This window comes from Telopea speciosissima, chromosome 1 (genome assembly GCF_018873765.1).
Source record: "Telopea speciosissima isolate NSW1024214 ecotype Mountain lineage chromosome 1, Tspe_v1, whole genome shotgun sequence".
NCBI classification, from domain to species: domain Eukaryota; kingdom Viridiplantae; phylum Streptophyta; class Magnoliopsida; order Proteales; family Proteaceae; genus Telopea; species Telopea speciosissima.
Window position 1 is genome coordinate 79,425,804 of NC_057916.1, and position 11,793 is coordinate 79,437,596.

The 11,793-nt window shown below is 38.3% G+C and overlaps 1 protein-coding gene across 1 annotated transcript; it reads left to right on the forward strand.

Annotated features, from left to right (window-relative positions):
* The first annotated feature begins 3,514 nt into the window (after positions 1–3,514).
* On the forward strand, positions 3,515–11,395 carry LOC122648777 (hydroxymethylglutaryl-CoA synthase-like). Its single transcript, XM_043841998.1, has 12 exons — positions 3,515–3,749; positions 4,973–5,079; positions 7,045–7,177; positions 7,531–7,674; positions 8,540–8,698; positions 9,526–9,599; positions 9,684–9,759; positions 9,878–9,933; positions 10,042–10,129; positions 10,237–10,377; positions 10,472–10,621; positions 11,084–11,395. The coding sequence occupies exons 1-12, from the start codon at positions 3,678–3,680 to the stop codon at positions 11,309–11,311; spliced, it is 1,428 nt and encodes a 475-aa protein (XP_043697933.1). The 5' UTR covers positions 3,515–3,677; the 3' UTR covers positions 11,312–11,395.
* The last annotated feature ends 398 nt before the right edge of the window (positions 11,396–11,793 follow it).

Below are 11,793 nucleotides of genomic sequence, written 5' to 3' on the forward strand. Positions count from 1 at the left end.
GACTATGTGAATTGTGTGTTTGTGCATCTCCACCCTCTCACTGGCTCAGTGGAGCTAACCCCCTCGTGTACACATTTTTTTTTAGATTATGATGCAGGTTCGGAGGAGCCGAAAGCTGTGTTAGAGGAACATGACAACGGGTGTCTTTGTGACGATTATGCCTACGGGCCATGAGAATTCTAGGGACTTGTTCCCCTTTTGTTTATTTTAGGACGTAGACCCATGTATAAACATTTACTGTTATACCCTTGTTAATAGTTATTAGATGGTAATGAAAAATGGATTAATTACAGTATTTATCATCTAGGCCTTGATCATCTTGTAACTATTTGATTTTATACGCTTCCGTAAAACTATTGATCTTTTGGAATGTAATATTTTCCTTTCCGCAATCTGATATTATATTGTTTTAATATTAGTTATGACTGTGCGTTGGGACACTGTGTCAGTGATCTTGGCAGCTTAGTAGGATGACATGCGTCGTCCTAGTCACCCCTTATAATGTATTGTATCCCTTGTCTAGGATGGGGGCGTGACATCATGTCCCTTGCGCATGTGAGGGGGTTAATTGGAGCGTGCTTTGCCATCATTGGGGGGGGGGGAGATTTCTACCTTTCATAGGGCGGAGCGATCATTTCACCCCCTCTGTGTTTGGGCATGGCAGGGACACTGGATGGTCATTTTTCCCTTCTATGTCTAGGTGACAATCTTTTTTTTCCAACATACAAATTCTTACAAAATCTTACAATTTAGGAAAAAACTTTGGAAGAGCAAAGAAAACAAACAAGAAAAAATAACAAAAGAACATTCATACATTTCTTTCCATTTATATTCGATTCTTGAAATTTTTATCCTCTCAATTACACTGCCCGTACTTGACCGTCAAGTACATCTAATAGAGGGAGATGGACCCCATCTTGGGCAGTGTGTTAGGGCAGGGGGTAGGTTAGTCATTTCTGCCTCCTTTGTTAGATGTACTTGAGTCAAGTACGGGCAGTGTAATTGAGAGGATAAAGATCCTTGGCAAACAAACGTGGCATAATGACGTCATTGATTTGAAGTATTAATCCAATACATTTGTTAATCACGTATTTGGACAACACAGAATTGGTTAATAGATAGTAAAACTTAAAACAACAAAGGGAGAATGTTCTCTGTGCCGCAATGCAGGTTGCGCCCAGGCACATGGGCCTGTCACTCAAGGGGCAGGGTGGTCATTGCGCCCACCCCCATGTGCCTAGGCACAGCCTGCGCTACGACACAGAGAACAACACCGTCAACAACAAATATGAAATATCCTCTTCTTTTGCTTCTTTTTGGTCGCGGCAGGCACGTAGTTGCAAATTGATAGTCGCACCCCTGCTCATTTCTAGGGTTTTAGGGGTGCGACGATTATTTCACGTGCCCCTTATCATGGCGCAGCGATGGTGTCCCCTGTGCGATCGGGTGGCTTTCTCCTTCCCTTCAAAAAAAATTCTCTTTTGTCATTGTTAATTTTCCAACAGCTGATCATCACCATTCATTTCGATCTTGTCCATTTCTGGACTTTCCATTCCGGCATTCCCATTTAGACAAAGAGATGTCCCGTGGCTGCAGCCGCTGCACATGTTACCTGTCTCGTGTTACATGTCGTTTGACTTTGTCAACAAAATGCCATTATGATGTGACGTCATAGGCTGATCTGATTGCCTTAATCTTCGAACCGTCCATCTGTGCCATGATTATATTTCTTTTTTTGTTGCCGGGAGCTTAGTTAGTAAGTACGCGTATAATACGCGTATTATACGCGTACCCGAATTTTTGAACGCATAATACTCCCGTCCCCGCACTTTCCCATATTTTTATAAAAAAACGCGTTTTTTAATCGATCGCGTATTATACTCGTATAATTCGGGTATTATATGTTTTATACTTTTTAAATTTTACTCTAATGTTTTAAAAAAAAAAAAAAAAAAAAAAACCCCCAAAGATTAGAATGTTTTCACGATTTCACTTTCTCTTCTTTTGTGATTTGCGTTTTCACTCCAAAGTCCAACCCTAGAAGGCAACCAGATGGCAGCCCTCCATCTCCGTTCAACACCGCTATCGTCAAAGCTTCGACGGCAACAACATCGGCGACGGTGACGGCGGCGGCAGAGACGGCGAGCGCAGCGGCGACGCAGTGGCGGCAGCAGCGCGCAGCAGAGGCGAAGAGGCGATGGCAGAGCGACGGCATCGCGACGTTTCTCCTTGTTTATTTCTTCTTCCATGTTGTTCTTGGAAGAACTTCTTCCACTGTGGTTAGTATCCCTTTCTCTATTTCGTATTGTTTGCTAATCAAACGAAAAATCACAAGTTCCAACTGCATCTCCATGGAAAATAGAAACGGGAAACCTTTTTTATTTTCGTTCACCACAATCCACGTTCACCTATCCTCTGTTTCACTCTTATCTACAAGGATTAATTAATTTGGTAAACAGCAAGTTTCCCTATTTTTTTCCCTATTCTCATTTGTAGTTAATCACATAATTTTTCCTTTTTTTTTTTAGCTTCAGTTGTTGTGTTCTCGTTTTAAGATGCCTTGCAGGTCTCCTTATTTCTGTTTTATTCTTATTCTCATTGTCTGAAATTGGAATTTTGTGGAAATCTAACCTCAACTTCACTTTTGGTTGAAAATTCTCACATTTTCCACTATGGTTCAACCAAAAAAAAAAAAAAAACCTTCTCCACTATGGGGTGTGGGTCTCTCTCGTTTAGAGACTACTTTATTGATATTTTGATATTTTAAGTGCTAATCTTAGAGATGTAATATAAGATATTATATTATTGTGTTTATTTTAGTTTATAAAATCATGATATTATTTTGTTTATTAGGTGGTGAATGCATGTTATATAATGAATATATGCCCGTTTTTTTAAAAGTATTATTGCCGTCTATGCCGTATTATATACGTATTAAACGCGTATCGTATTATTATCGTATGCGTTTTATGAAGCCGAATTTTTAAAAAGTATTATTACCGTCTAGTCCGTTTAATTGCCGTACGTATCCGTTCCCGTTCAATTGCCGTTCCCGAACTTACTAACTAAGGCCGGGAGTGAGTTACTTACCCACTAGCTCAAGTCAATGATTAATTCACAAATCTAGAACCGTTAACTAGGTAGACTTTGATGATCAAATCAAGAGTACACTATCACCGTCTGGCCACTTTCATCCCTCGGCTGAGTGCTTAACTGCTGACACGACCAGGTTTTTCCAAAAAAATATCTCAAGGGGCAATTTGGGGAAATAAAATTCAAAAGTTACACTGAGATGCTCTTTTGCTGCTCGGGGTTTGCATGTGCACCGTGGCAGCACGTGAGAAACGATCAGGAAGTGTAGTTGAATCTTGGATGGCAGAGTTGGTAATTAAGAGGTGAAATCGTGTGCAAGGTGGTGAACCGCCGGTACAGACCGTCCTACCCCTACGATTCCTCTTGCCAGTTGCCAGCAAGCCAAGTCCTTTTAAACTCGCGAATTAAAGTTTGCATTCGGAGCAACTTCGCTTGTCACTCCTATTATATGTGAATCTCACATATGTGATTCGCAGATGCTCTCTCTCCGTCTCCTCTTTATCGCTGTCTGCGGGACCAAAGCTTGAGGAAGGAAAACCAGAGCCCCGATTTGCAGCTTTTACAGAATTTGAGTGTGAGCAGAAATGGCTTCGCAACAGAAAGATGTTGGAATCCTCGCCATGGACATCTACTTTCCTCCTACATGCGTACAGCAGGTTGAGATCTCATATTTTTGCTTTCATTTCTGCTGATGTCATTGATTTCTTTGTTTCTTTGCTGCTCTTTAAGGTTTGATTGATTTGAAGGAAGCATAGCGATGATTCTGCCGGTTTAAAGAGAGAAGTTTATATTTGATATCTATTTTATCGTGATTCTTCTTTTGATTCTCCGAATGTAGGATTCCATTGATTTTTTTCTCTTTCTTTGGGGAAATGTACTGGCGGTAATTCCTATATTTGTTTGGATTTGCATGTGGCTTTTCTAAGTCAGATAAAAGGCCAATACCTTTGAGAAAATAAGCGGGAGGGAAATTTATGTACTCAGAATGATCTAGATCATTCCCGCTCTTCATTGTGCTGTTTTTTTCTATTTCTTTAAGCTACTGCATTGCATATTTTAGAATTTGAAGCTTGATAGTAGCTAAGAACATTCATTTGAAGGCTGTCCTGTTTATTTTGTACCCTGTTGCTCTATGTTCAGTTTCCCTTTAAGTTTTAACTACAGTCATTTTTGAACTAGATATTCCTGATTCTTGATCTATTTTATATGTTTTGGAGAATGTTTTGCTCGTCATTCTGAGTTTTGGGGCAGATCCTCACTTCACGGTGATCTGTTTCCCTTTGATTATCCATGAATTTTTTTTATAAAGCTCCTTGAGGCTAGCTACGGAGAGATATTTGAATTCACTTACTATTTGTTATTGTTTTATATGTGTTGTTACCAATATTTTCTCATTATCAAAGAGAAAAACCAACCAGTATGTGAGTTTGATCCTTACAAAGCTCTAGAATAGAACCACTGGATATATGGTATTGGTTGGAGAATTTAATTTTGTAAGTGCGAAAGGTTTCTGAAAAACTATTTCAGTTCCTGGACATTGATATGCACTCTCTTGGAATCAGAGATTCTAAAGTAGAATATTATGGCCAACTTTTATATCATGAAGAAAGAAAATTGAAGGTATCATCTGAGAAATAGTTGTGTTTTTCATTTTTAAATATATCCTCCTTCCTTTTCTTTGTCCACTTAAGTCTTCCTTCTCCGCCCCCCCCCCCCTCCCTTTTAACAGTCCCCTGGACTTTGACCCAAACACTGTAAATTTTTACATTCTTGTTTCTTATTTCTTCCTCCCTCCTCCCTTGTATAAGCACTTGTTGAATTCAAAATTACTAACTTCACGTGATCCTTTGAAATAATCTTTTCCTTCTCTATGGAATAGGAAGCATTGGAGGATCATGATGGTGCAAGTAAAGGAAAATACACCATTGGACTTGGGCAAGATTGCATGGCATTTTGTACAGAATTGGAAGATGTCATTTCAATGAGGTATTCATGCTTCATTTGATCCCGTTGCTCTTCTATGCAACTATTGGTCTGTGGAGTTATTGTCTTGTATACGTATATTTGATGTTCAATCGCCAAAATGCCTTCGATATTTGTAGTTTCAGATGTGTGGATGATTATGGACATATTGGTCAGTTAAGGTCTTAAAATTATGGTTTTGATATGTGGATGTAATTAATTTAGTTAGCATATTTAATAATAAAAAGATGATAACATATTAGAATAGATTTAGTGACATTAAAACTTAGGTGGACATTAATAATTTAGCTATCAATCTTGTTATGGGTAAAATGCTCTCACCATTCATAATAAGACATGTGGAGACATGAAAATAGGAAATATAATCCTACGACTCTCTCGCCTTATTTTTCTAATATAGAAACCTTCTAAGAGCTAAACTCCAAAACGAGGAGATACACTCCAATTTGGAAACCAAGAAGATACACGCTCCCGGTTCCCCATTAAGAGAAGGAATCCTATCGGATCTACAAGATATAGAAGCTTGTCTCAAGCAAACTCTCCAAGAATGATTTCTACTCCCAAAAGGAAGCTACTAATTCAAGCAAAATCCGTATCAGAGAAGGATTCGCCTCTCCAATTCAAACCACCGGGCAACAGTATAAATAGAACCTCCCCTGGAGGTCAAGGGATGATACAATTTCCACTTTACACTCTTGTGATATTGCTCTGCTATTCCCTTTAGTTGCAAGGAAGCTGGCTTAAGCATCGGAGAGTTTTTGTCGGACACAGTTCTGGCCCTTCCACGGTGTCTTTCCCTTTGTCTTCCACAGGTAACTCACGGAGCGCAGCTTGTATCTGCGGAAAGTCAGTTTTCTGCTGCAACAGTTCCTAATAATAAAAGGACGAAAACGTAATAGCATAGATTTAGTGATGTCAAAACTTAGGGGATTAGATGGGAAAAGTCCCTTTTCTTTTGGTTGAGATGTCATTATACTCTAGCTCTTTATCTGTTCTACATAGAAAAGTGGATTTTAGTATCAAGAGTCAGAAGACCACAGATTCCCTTGTCTCAATACCTGTTTAAATTCTGTCAACAATGCCTTCTTTTTTATAGGTATTGATGCCTATTAGTTTATTGAAGTTTGTTGATTGGTTACTAAACTGTAAAACTATTGATTGACATGGAGCAGGCACTTCTTTTCAAAAAAATTGCTCTATTCCTAGTTGATGATAGTTTAATTACCATAGAACATACTGTAAAATTATTGATTGATGGAGCATTCACTTTTCAAAAAAATTGCTCTATTCATGGTTTATGATAGTTTAGTTACCATAGACAATTCCAAACTAGAACTGAAAAATAGAGATGATTTATTTGATCTGTTTGCTCAACCTTATAGAGTTGAAAGACGAATCTGAATGTGTCATTCAATGACTCCAGAGTTTGCTACCCTGGAGAGTATTAGAAGAAGTTAGAGAATAAAAACTCCCCAATGTCATTCAGTTGTGAACCATAAATACTCCCTGGGTTGGGATTCTTCCCTCTTATTATCTTTCTTCCTTCTTATTGTATCTTTCAGTTGTCATTTGCCTTTTTCCATTTTCCATGTCTCTTCTCTTTCCCCATTCTTTTTGTTAGAACTCAGTTTCCCTTTGTTGTGTTTGGATCCATGTAGCCGACCCCATTAAGTTGGGACAAGGCTGAGTTTGTTGTTGCAGAATTGTTATAAAGAATATAGTATTGGATTTTGAAAGCTTTTAAAACATTTAAATCTCATAATATAATTTCAGTGTTGGCAGTGTCCTCTTTGATGGTTATTATTGGTGAAAAATGGTCTTGATTCTATTCAATTATTGTTCTTTGGTTGGATATTTGATGCTTCTGCATGATATACTTGTTCACTAAAAGTTATCAATTTTTTTTTTATGAAAACTTCTTGGTTTTTTGTGGAGGTTCTGTTCTTGTGTTGATTTTTGGGTTTTCAGTTTGACAGTTGTTACTTCCCTTTTGGATAAGTATGGGGTTGATCCAAAACAAATTGGTCGGCTGGAAGTAGGCAGTGAGACTGTAATAGACAAGAGCAAATCCATTAAGACCTTCTTGATGCAAATTTTTGAGGTAACCTCTCAATTTCTTTGGCTGCGCCAATGTTTTAAGACCCAATCTGGCAGGTGAGAAGTTGCTTGGGTTCCACCTGGTCCAACTGTCAGGTCATGGGTCAGTTGTCTTTTAAAAAGGATGGCTCCATGGATAGAAATGCAGTAACTTCTTGAAGGGCTTTATGTGTCCATGAGTAGAAATCCCTTTGTTTCTGAGATCATTCCATCTCACCTAATCATATTTATGAAGATAGCTTTTGCTGGTGGTCAATGTAGTCTTCAATTCTAATTCTTTGCAGGTTTCTATTTTGATCTCCCCCTCCCATATGTCTTTATTTTCTCAGTTTCGTCCTTTTCCTTGTAAATGAACAGGAAAATGACAATACAGACATTGAAGGAGTTGACTCAACAAATGCATGCTATGGGGGAACTGCAGCTTTATTCAACTGTGTGAATTGGGTAGAGAGTAGTTCTTGGGATGGACGCTATGGACTTGTTGTGTGCACAGACAGTGCGGTTAGATTCTTTCCCATTTATACAGTTATTTGACATTCACCATCAAGAATCATATACTCATCACTGTTAACTCGAAAATATTAATGTCTAATGTACACTAGTATCTTTAGATTAGATGTTATATATTCGTCGACAAGTATACCCTATTAGCTTGCCTTCCCTTTCTTACTTATGGTTAAGCTTTCAGTTTTTAGAAATTCCTAGAGTGTTATTGATGGAGGTTCATGCAGAGAAACACAATTAATCTTTTAAGCTGCAGACTATACAATCCTGATGATATGACAAGGGCATCTCTGCAAATCTTCATTAAAATTTTCTTTATTTAGCCTAAATGAAATTAGTAGGCTGATGATATTTTGGTATAAGCTAGAGGCCTTAATTAGAATGGTTTAAATTTCATTTTGGATGATAGACCTAAACATGTCTTGCGTGAAAAGCTTAAACCCTACAAGGTAAGAGTCTTTATATTCTTCTTTTCATCGTATTCTTTTTCATGATCTTTTTAGGGAACTCATACTATTTTGAGATTTAATGTTTTCACTTCTGGTAGATGTAGTAACTGGAAAAAAAAGTTGAATTTTATAAGACTAGCATATCTATTATGTTCATGAGTATCTTGCACCACTGTGAGTATGACAAAATCTAACATCCAGAAGGTTGCCTGGTTGCTGTAAAGATGCCAGACTTCAGGGCTCTGCAACTGGGACTACGGTGTTTAAGATGCATTTAATATGTTCCTTGTGATTCTGCAGCTGCTTTTGTGTTGGCTGTTAACTTATTCACTTAAATATATGTAGATAGATTCAGATCATGACCAAATTGGTTTAAGCCATACATTTGCTTACATCAAGCTTCCTTCTTTTAGGTCTATGCAGAAGGACCAGCCCGTCCCACAGGAGGAGCGGCTGCTATTGCTATGCTGATAGGGCCAGATGCTCCAATTACATTTGAAAGCAAATATAGAGCAAGTCACATGTCTCATGCCTATGATTTCTACAAGCCCAATCTTGCAAGTGAATATCCGGTATGCTTCCTGATCTAAGTTTTGGTTGCCATGTTGTATAATCATTTTGAATTCTAAATTATAGTATATTGGATGGACTATTTTGATGTGTCTGCATTTGATTGTCCCTCAAATCGGGAACGCAGATTTTTTTCCCCGTCAGTTTTCCCTGTTTAGAAGTTTGGCCGCCATTATTTTCGTGGAGATATGAAAAAAGAATGGGATATGGGTATTAAAATTGTGATGTAATGTACATGTTCTTAATTTTTTTTCCCCACCAACCAAAAATTTCTGTTCAACAAAGTTTCAAGATGGCCATGTATAACCAAACAAAACCTGTTAACTATGTTACAGTTATAAACCATCTTGGCTTCATGCTACATTCTATGTATTAATGATCAAATGAGTTCACTGTAAGTTGAGATCTGCTTCGGTTTGAATTGGATAGAGAAAATGTTCAGCATGATATAAGGAGAAGTGGACAATTATGTCCAAGTACTAATTTATGTTGGGAACTTTATCTTTCTAGTCCACACAAATGCAGACCTGAACTTTAGTGGTTTCATGCTGTCTTTCTGACAAATCATCTAATTTGCCTGAATCACATTGGGTTGGCATTTCTGTGAATTTAATTAACATTCATGGATGCCTAATTCTTGTGATGTCAGAAACTCTGAAAGCTTATAATGTCTTGGCAAATGCCTGCTTGATCTTTATGTAACATTCAGTAAACAATATATTTCGCTTTGGACTTTGAAGCCAATTCACATTAGGGTTATAATTAACTTGTGTATATCCCAAGCTTATTCATTAGTTGCCACTTTTTCTTTCATGTGTTACATATACAGGTTGTGGATGGGAAGCTTTCACAAACTTGTTATCTCATGGCTCTCGATTCTTGCTACAAGCGTATATGTGACAGGTAACTTTCCCATGATATGGTGAAGAACTCTTCTGTGGTGACTGTTTATACTATTTGAGTGTCTATTCATCTTCCTTTTTGTAGGTTTGAAAAATTGGAAGGAAAGCCATTTTCGATCTCTGAGGCAGACTATTTTGTGTTCCATTCTCCTTATAACAAGGTATGCATTATATGCAGTCAGGATTTTGCTATCTGTATATTTCTAGATTTATCAGTGGATAACTCTTGAATTCTGGAAGCAGTAGTTTTATTGATTGCTCCTTGAAATGGTTTTGCAGCTTGTACAGAAAAGCTTTGCTCGGTTGTGCTTCGTTGACTTCTTGAGGAATGCTAGGTTCCTACTGTCCACCCTTTTTATAATTGTGAAATGTCAGTAGTGTTTTTTAATGGTCATGCATCAAATAACTGACAACTTTTTGAATTTGGTTTTTATATTTTTTAGTTCCATTGAGGAGGTTGCAAGAGAAAAACTGGCACCATTTTCAGCTTTGTCTGGTGAAGAGAGCTACCAGAGTCGTGATCTCGAAAAGGTTACTTCAGCATCCAACACTGATTTATGCCAAATTGTGATTTTCCATTATCTGGCTACTTGAGCTGGAGTTATATGCTGAGCGTTGTGTGTTTTATACATCTACAGGCATCACAGCAAGTTGCAAAGCACCTGTATGACACGAAGGTGCAACCAACCACTTTGCTTCCAAAGCAAGCGGGCAACATGTACACTGCATCTCTTTATGCAGCATTTGCATCCCTTATCCACAACAAACACAGTTCACTGGTAAATATCTTGACATTCGACATTTTTTCATGGTTTCTACCTGGCCGTAATTAATGTACCTTTTGTCATTATGACACTTTCATTTTACTTACAGGTGGGTAAACGGGTAATAATGTTCTCTTATGGGAGTGGCCTAACTGCCACAATGTTCTCATTTCAACTTCGGGATTGTCAACATCCCTTTACCTTGTCAAACATTGCTACGGTGATGAATATCTCTGATAAGTTGAAGTCAAGGCATGAGGTATTTTTCTTGTTGGATGAATATTTTATTATTATGGCGTTTTATGTGTTTGTGATGCTTGCCATTGACATCACTTGAAACATGGGAAGATGGATATTGCATATTATCAATTCAAACATCATATGCATATACAAGCACGTGGACTTGTGTTGGAAGCTTATGTGCATAGTTACCTGTTAGCGTCTGCACTGAGTACAAGAAAAGCTCAGATTTTTATGCAATAGAATCCTGGTTCAATTCTTGGTTTGTTCAATTTGTCGGCCATTTGGTTTCTCCTCTCCCCCTCCCCCTCCCCCCCCCCTCCCCCTCCCCCTTTCTCTACTTCTGAGGAGGAGAAAGTTATCTTTGATTACCATTAGCTCGAGGATGCAGGACCATGGGCTGATCCATCTGTTTATTTGTGAAGTACATAATGTTGTTGTTCTATACAGTTCAGTATAACATTTTGTGCTTGTCATGCAGATCCCCCCTGAAAAATTTGTGGAAATATTGAAGCTAATGGAGCATCGATATGGATCGAAGGACTTTGTGACAACCAAGGATACAAGCCTTTTATCTCCAGGTACATTCTATCTCACTGAAGTTGATTCCATGTACCGGAGATCGTATGCTAAGAAGGCTGAAGATGGCTCCAATGGTGGTGGGAATGCTACAGCTTGTGCAATTGGGTCACTAGCAAATGGTCACTGATAGCCATCCTAATCCCAAGGATCGGAGGAATGGTCAAAATTTGGCGTTATTGCATTTTCAGATACCGTTAGTGATTAGAAGAAGAAATCGCTTTTTGTACTATTCCCCCCCTCCCCCCCAACAAATATGGTTTCATAATTAGCAAGGTGTCATTATTAGTTCAATGTGAGTAATTTGATTTCTTAGAAGTTTTTTTTCTTGCTTGAGCATTCCTTCTCTCTTCCATCAACTGGGTGTAGGAGCTCTAACCTTGGAGTTGGAATGTTGGATAGCCAATGGTGCTAACCCCATCTGGCTATCAGGTATACCCATTGGTGGTCAGTACTCCAGACCCGGTCAGTGTCACCTGTGCGTGGAGCACAGGGCATTTGCAATGGTATCATGACTCCAGACCCATCATTTGAGGATCAAACAGTCTGCAATCAAGGATCGTAATCAGATTTGTGCAAGAATAGTTATTTATCAAAACTTCATTTTTTCCC

Bases quoted from the DNA above. Each gene is read 5' to 3' on its own strand.
- LOC122648777 (XM_043841998.1), top strand. From the start codon at position 3,678: ATGGCTTCGCAACAGAAAGATGTTGGAATCCTCGCCATGGACATCTAC. The intron at 7,675-8,539 runs GTTAGATTCTTT...TCCTTCTTTTAG, and splicing joins TTGTGTGCACAGACAGTGCG to GTCTATGCAGAAGGACCAGC. The intron at 10,130-10,236 runs GTTACTTCAGCA...ATACATCTACAG, and splicing joins AGAGTCGTGATCTCGAAAAG to GCATCACAGCAAGTTGCAAA.